We start from the raw sequence: 6,550 nt of genomic DNA, 5'->3' as shown, positions 1-6,550 counted from the left end.
AGACTACAGTAGTGCCAAAAGTTGTATTGTGCGGCTTATGCAAAAGCGAATGCAATTTTAATAAAATTGCTTCTCATTCTTGTATGGCTGGATATACAAATTTCTTATGTGAAAAAGAGTCACCGTATGTTATTAATAACTTCTTAATTTTTACTTCTCAAAACCTAAATACTTTTACAAAATTCCAAATTTTCCAAAAATTGAACATAATAATTATCAATAACAGATTAAACTAAATTTTGAAATTCACCTTTCACTAAACACCTTTCAAGATATAAATATTTCACAACTTTGAGGTTACAAAATATCGCTTGAACTTTTTTCATAGATCAACAGAGTTACCAGCGACAAAAGTAATGACGGCCAATCATGTACCGAGAAATCCAGCGACGAGCGACGCGTGAAAAGGCACCTTTACTACAGGGACTCTAGTTATACTGTGGTACGGATCGGCGCGAACGTGAAACAAAAGCCCCTACCACAGTATAACCCCAGTAAATATATAATCGCGGAAACAAAATATAAATTTTGTATTTTGATTTAACAAACATCACAGATTTTTCCTTAGAAATTAAATGAACAAAAGAACGAGTGACTTGTGACGAGTCACTCGTTCTTTTGTTCATTTAATTTATAAGGAAAAATCTGTGATGTTTGTTAAATCTACAAAATGTATATTTTTCTAATTATAATTTTTTAAACAAATATAAATTTATTATCGGTAGACTTTTAAAATTATTTTATAAACCTGTTAATCATTTATTCATTTTGTACTATACATAATTTATGTACGTCTCTTTTTCTTCTTGATGCGTTTTTTCTCAGATTCTTGCTTGATATCGTCTCCTCCTGACGCTCTCTTTTCGCCGGTCTTTATAGAGATAAGATTTTTATTTTGCTTGCCGGAGAGTGCACTGGTCCATTCTGCTTCCGATCCCTTAATAGCATATTGGTCCAAATTTTCCTTCTTCAATCTCTCTAATTCTGCTTTTTGTTTAATTTTTAATTCCTACAATATATAAGATGTTATTTTCACGTGTGTTATATAAGTAGGAAATAGAGAATAAATTAGGCAAAACAGTACAAACCTTAGCTGCATTTTCTAATTCTTCGTGTAAACTTTGTCCACCTAGAGGATTTAGTTTTACTTCTTCGTTAATCGATTCTTTGGTCAACATAGTGCTCTCGACGTATTTTTCCGCGATTCTGTCGAAATATTGAATTGATTTACGTATTATTCGATTGAATAGACCGAGCAACTGCGAAGACGGTAGATTCAATTCTTCTGCCAATTTATCGACGGTTTTATGTTGCAAGCCCAACCCAAGTAGAATCGCCTAAAAATTATTGCGTACTGTTATATAGAAACAATAAATATTTTTAGAGTACAAATAAAAATATCGAGAATATCCAGACTATCTTACCGATTGCGCTGGTGAGAAATGAGTACCTCCCATCATATTTAAAAAATACAGACGTGCTAACGATGGCACCAAGTCCATAATCAAATGATAATCCGCCATGTTGTTACTGTACATTTGTAAACGTTTCAGATCGTACGATGTAAAATAAACATTCAGTGTTTCCTTATTTAATGCTGAAACAGATATAAATTTAGATGTGTATAATAAATAATTAATATGTTAATTGAAATTAATCTCGTGACACATGAGTAGAGAAATTAATTTTCTAATATATGTATACATTAGTGCGACCGACGATATGCCGACGATTTTATGAATGATTAATTGGAAAATTCAAGTTCGAGAGAAGAGTGAATGGTTTCAGAAATCCATATCAATTATTATTACTACTGTTAATGTTATAAGATACACGAATAATAATTAACGGTACAATACACTTACTAACAGATTCCAAGGATATTGTCTTGTTAATTAATATGCTCAATGCAAGTGACGCTGTGTAGGTGTTGAACGGATACGAGAGTAGACTTAAGAATCGCCGGCAGAAATCGCTCCAATAAGCCTGTAGCCACTTATTGTTGTCTTGTTCGGCGTTAATTTTACAAAGCATTATGCAAGAATGCTCTCCAGTTATATCGTTCGCTGTTTGTCTAAAAAAAATCGCACATGTTTGAGACCAGTTAACCTTATCACTTTGGTGTTTACACACACATGTACACACCTTAAATATACAGGTACGAAATTGACCCGTTTCCAGAATTTCAGTAGATGCTCGGTAACTCCGAAAGACACTCCGATGTAATCCAGATGTTCTGGATGTCTCTCGCTCAACTTCAACAGAAGTGGTGGCAGCGAACTGCGAGGTTCTACAAGTAGTTACAAATAATTGTAAATTACTGTAAATCATATTTTTGAAAACTAATTTTACGTAAAGAGGAATTTTTATATAGAAAGTATCTGTAATCTGTCGATGAACAGACACGCATATTACCGATAGTTTCTTCTAACAAACCGACCGCTTTATCGGAAACATTTTTTATTTCCGTCATTGGCTCTTGTACAACGCTTTCGTTGACATTGGGCATTTTCATCTCGTAGTATTGCTTCAATAGCTGCAACGCGCGGCTACCATAGCCCATCTGTAATTTATTGTTCCTTCAGCAAATTCATGTAAATTTTTAAAACAAGTCAACAAGTTTTAAAGGAGAAATATATACCCCTTGATAATCGGGATGCGTGGCAATCCTAACAACACGCGCGCCGGACAATAGTGGAAAATCTTCATCTTGATATTGCTGAGCAATCGTCCATGGTATTAAATCGCCCGCTGCCCTGCGACCTCGCGCGAGACCGTCGTTTATGCTAGATTTGCTAACTTGGCCCTCCAAGCATATCTGTACATTGAAAAATAAATTTGTATTAAGAATATATTTCTCACACATAGAACATTATGCAGTTCAATTATAAAATAATTAGAAGCAAATCAGGAATTGTGTTCTAAAAAATTATTGACTTTCTAATATTTAATTTTGCATTCAATTTTCAATGAAATGTAAAATATCCGAACGTCATTTGGACTATTTATAAGATGAGATACAGCTAGAATTAAGTTTCCTGGAGTTATACTTACTTGAAGAACTACTAATATTTCGGGTAAAGTCTTTTTATTAGAATCCACAGGTCCTAAGAGACAGAATAGATGATGCGCAGGTGCGTCAGACATCATTTGTAAATCATTGGGGGTATTCTAAAATATATTAATAGATGCTCAAGTTAATAACATATAATTTTAGTTACAAAAACCTATTTTTAAGTTAAAGAAAAATGCAGTACGTACTTTATAATGCGATGCAACATACAGAGAAACCAATCTTTGCAGAAACAGTTCAGAAGCCTTGTGATAAGAGAACAATGTATCTCTGGGAAAAAATTACGAGTATATATAAATTTTACAAATTATGAATATTTGCAAGATTATTTTGTATTATTAAAAAATACCTATTTATATAGTATAACTGGCATATATCGGGAGGGGGACATCCGGAAAGGATAGATGCGTGTGTTGTAACATTCAGGCAAAGTAAGTCGCACAGCCATTGTTCCGCGGAATCGCCCGGCTTATAACGTATCGATTCGTCGAGAGTGAGTTCGTGCAATTGTCTCCCGATAAGAGTTTTCTCGTTTTGCTCCTTTTCGTTTTTCCCACAGTGGCTATTTGACCCAGCAGTCTGCGTCCTCAGTTGCTGCAGCAATTTCAGTGACAAAGACCGACCCGTGCCTTCGTACCTACAAATATAAACGCGTGAGAGAGCAGATAACTTTTCGATGCTTCAGAAAAGTCTGAATGCTTTACCCATTTATAGTTGATGCGAGGAATATTAGGTAAGGCCCAAGCATCGCTTTGACGTAGGGTAACGGAATTGCTGCTGCTTCGTCGATCACAAGCAACTCTGCTTGATTTAATTTGTGGGTGTCTTTCGGATGTATATACTATGCAAAAAAAAGAACGAAATAAAATAATGTACTATTAATTCGTAGTACTGCAAAAAATGACCGGATATGTCGTTGTGGATTAAAAGAAAATCGTATGGATATTTTACATTAAAAAATGCTTACGTATATAAAACAATTGTAGCTCTTAAATGAAATTACATACCTGAATTGTTTGACGATGATCTCGGAACACATTTACGCGTACAGTAGCCTTGTTGAACTCTGGATTCGTGGACTGCACTAAACCGTAGTCGAGATGCTCCTGGTATCCGAGCGCATCAAATCCTATGAGCATACAAATCATATTTTATACGTGTTAATGATTTCTCGCACTTGTAAAACGACATCGCGACGGTTAGCCCAGTAAACTTACCCTTGAAGACAAATTCAAAGAGAGTGTTCAAGTTTTCTGGGCTGGGACTCGAGATGTATATGTTAGAGTATCCAAAGGTAACGGCTCCGGCGATGGCGAGACCCAACGCAGCGGATTTTCCGCGTCCTCTGGCTGCGGTCAGCGATACGGTAGACCTCAAAGTTTTCTCGGAGATGCACTCGATAAATTTAAGGACCGCCTTCGCCTGGAAATATTGTGCACAAAGTCAGAAGACATTTAACAATCTTATTCCATGATTAATTCATTCTCACATCACTTTACCTGGTCGACAGTTTTGCAGCAATTAATTAACGCAGATACAGGTTGAGTGTCCTGCAGACTCTCCTTTAAAGTGTCCAAATTCGACTGTTCCTCCGAAACGGTCGGCTTGTGCACAGGTTCTATCTTTAGATTGTGAGACGAAATGGGCAACACATTCAGCTGGTCGTCAACTACCAAGCATCGAGTGCACGAAGCCAGTGACAGCAAAAATCTTTCGTTAAATCGACACACTACGTCCTAAATGGATAGAAAACAAATGAGATTATGATAAATTTCAAATTTTAGAAATTACGTTATATTATTGCCTTGTGAGCTTCCGTGCGAAATCTCTGATGAACGTCCATGTTCATCGTATACAACTGCTTCAGGGAGTTCATAGACTGTAGTAAAAATACAATTATTCCACCACCCTCTATGGTTTCGATGGTCCGCGCCAATAAGTTTGGCGTGATTGCTTCAAAATCCTGAAATTAAATGTGGTATCGTGGCAAAACTGTGAATCTAGATTGATAGGACATGAAACTTAACAAAATATATATACACACCTGTAATACACACATGCCATACGTGTTACCTAATATTTTGTGCGTGTCGTTATAGTAACAATAGCGAATATTGGTTGAGATAACAAATAACTCAAACGGGTCGTCCTCGCCAAAGTCCAATTTTCCGGACTTGACTTTCTTTTGCAACGATTTCATTCGTTTCTTCCGGTGGCTACTAAAGCCTAGGTCCTTCTTGTAGCACCACAGCACAGAGGGTCTAGCTTTGACAACAGTCTTGGATAACATATGGTGCAGCAACACCACCTGAAAGATTTTTTAAATGTATTAAAGAGGGTACATTCTAAAACTTGAAACCTAAACATTTCAATAACTATGTTAACAATCAGTGAATGTACTTTAGGAATTTTCATAAATTCTTTAAAATAGGAAATTAAATTCTTAAAGAATTTCTCGATCCATATCATATTTATTGTTGAGATTAAGTGAAAAACAAGAAACTATTCGGAGTATTCGGACTGCCAAGGCACGTCGTCCACGTGTTTTCGCTCGTTCACCTGGTCCTTTGCTTTCTCGCCGACAATGGCGAATATCGTCCTGTGTCCCACAGTGACGCCATTCTCTATCAAAACTCGTATCCGATTGTCAATCTTTTTACGAACCATTTCAACCGGAGTGTCGCGTCTGAACGACGCACCGTAAAATCTTTCAAAATCACGCCAGCCAGAGACCTCGTGCAACCCACAAGTGGGCCGTCGAGCGCATGGTGGAAGGATTACATGGGATGTGTTCGAAAATGGATTTAGTTACTGCCAGTGAAAACAGTATAGTTGGTAGCAATGAAAATTACTGGTGCTGCGTTTTTCGCACGCCAGTAAAGTCAGTAAGGCTGGGTCTACATTGGATGTCGTAAGTCGAATAATGAACTGTGATTGGTCAATTTCCCAGCCATACTGACTTTACTGGCGTGCGAAAAACGCAGCACCAGTAATTTTCATTGCTACCAACTATACTGTTTTCACTGGCAGTAACTAAATCCATTTTCGAACACATCCATGGTGTGCTCAATTGGTGTTCTTTCTTTCTCTAAATTCGTTTCTCTCTCTTGCTGTCACGTCGAATTGTGTAAGCAGTGGTACCACCACTAAAAGTAACCAGGAAATAGGAAATTTGAACGGATTGCCTGCGTTCGTTTTCTCCCACTGGGAGCATAAACTATACCGAAAGTCTATAATTTACGCGACCTGAACTATAGAGTTTCAGTATAGTTTCTGCTCCCGGTGGGAGAAAACGAACGCAAGCATTATGTTGCAAAACTGCCTACTGAAAATGTATTGCTGCAACGATGAATGATATTTGAAGATACATTATACTGTATTTATTAGAAATTATTTAAAAGTATTAGGGCTTCAATAATTTCTCAACAAATTATTGAAAACTATTAGGGCTTCAATGATTTCTCAACAAATTATTGA

The 6,550-nt window shown here is 36.7% G+C and overlaps 1 protein-coding gene across 1 annotated transcript; it reads right to left on the bottom strand.

Moving 5' to 3' along the window:
- Positions 1 to 744: 744 nt before the first annotated feature.
- On the bottom strand, positions 745 to 5,885 carry LOC105559094 (N-acetyltransferase 10). Its single transcript, XM_012007154.1, has 17 exons — positions 5,633 to 5,885; positions 5,118 to 5,381; positions 4,878 to 5,036; positions 4,573 to 4,809; positions 4,291 to 4,495; positions 4,081 to 4,202; positions 3,778 to 3,914; positions 3,423 to 3,710; positions 3,262 to 3,343; positions 3,055 to 3,171; positions 2,642 to 2,818; positions 2,416 to 2,563; positions 2,146 to 2,290; positions 1,866 to 2,074; positions 1,425 to 1,597; positions 1,089 to 1,337; positions 745 to 1,009 (listed from the first exon to the last, which is right to left on the bottom strand). The coding sequence occupies exons 1-17, from the start codon at positions 5,738 to 5,740 to the stop codon at positions 785 to 787; spliced, it is 3,045 nt and encodes a 1,014-aa protein (XP_011862544.1). The 5' UTR covers positions 5,741 to 5,885; the 3' UTR covers positions 745 to 784.
- Between the last annotated feature and the right edge of the window lie 665 nt (positions 5,886 to 6,550).

The sequence above is a fragment of the Vollenhovia emeryi genome, unplaced genomic scaffold (assembly GCF_000949405.1).
Source record: "Vollenhovia emeryi isolate VEMERY1.0 unplaced genomic scaffold, V.emery_V1.0 DF939290.1, whole genome shotgun sequence".
NCBI classification, from domain to species: domain Eukaryota; kingdom Metazoa; phylum Arthropoda; class Insecta; order Hymenoptera; family Formicidae; genus Vollenhovia; species Vollenhovia emeryi.
This window is presented reverse-complemented; position numbering and strand designations above follow the sequence as displayed.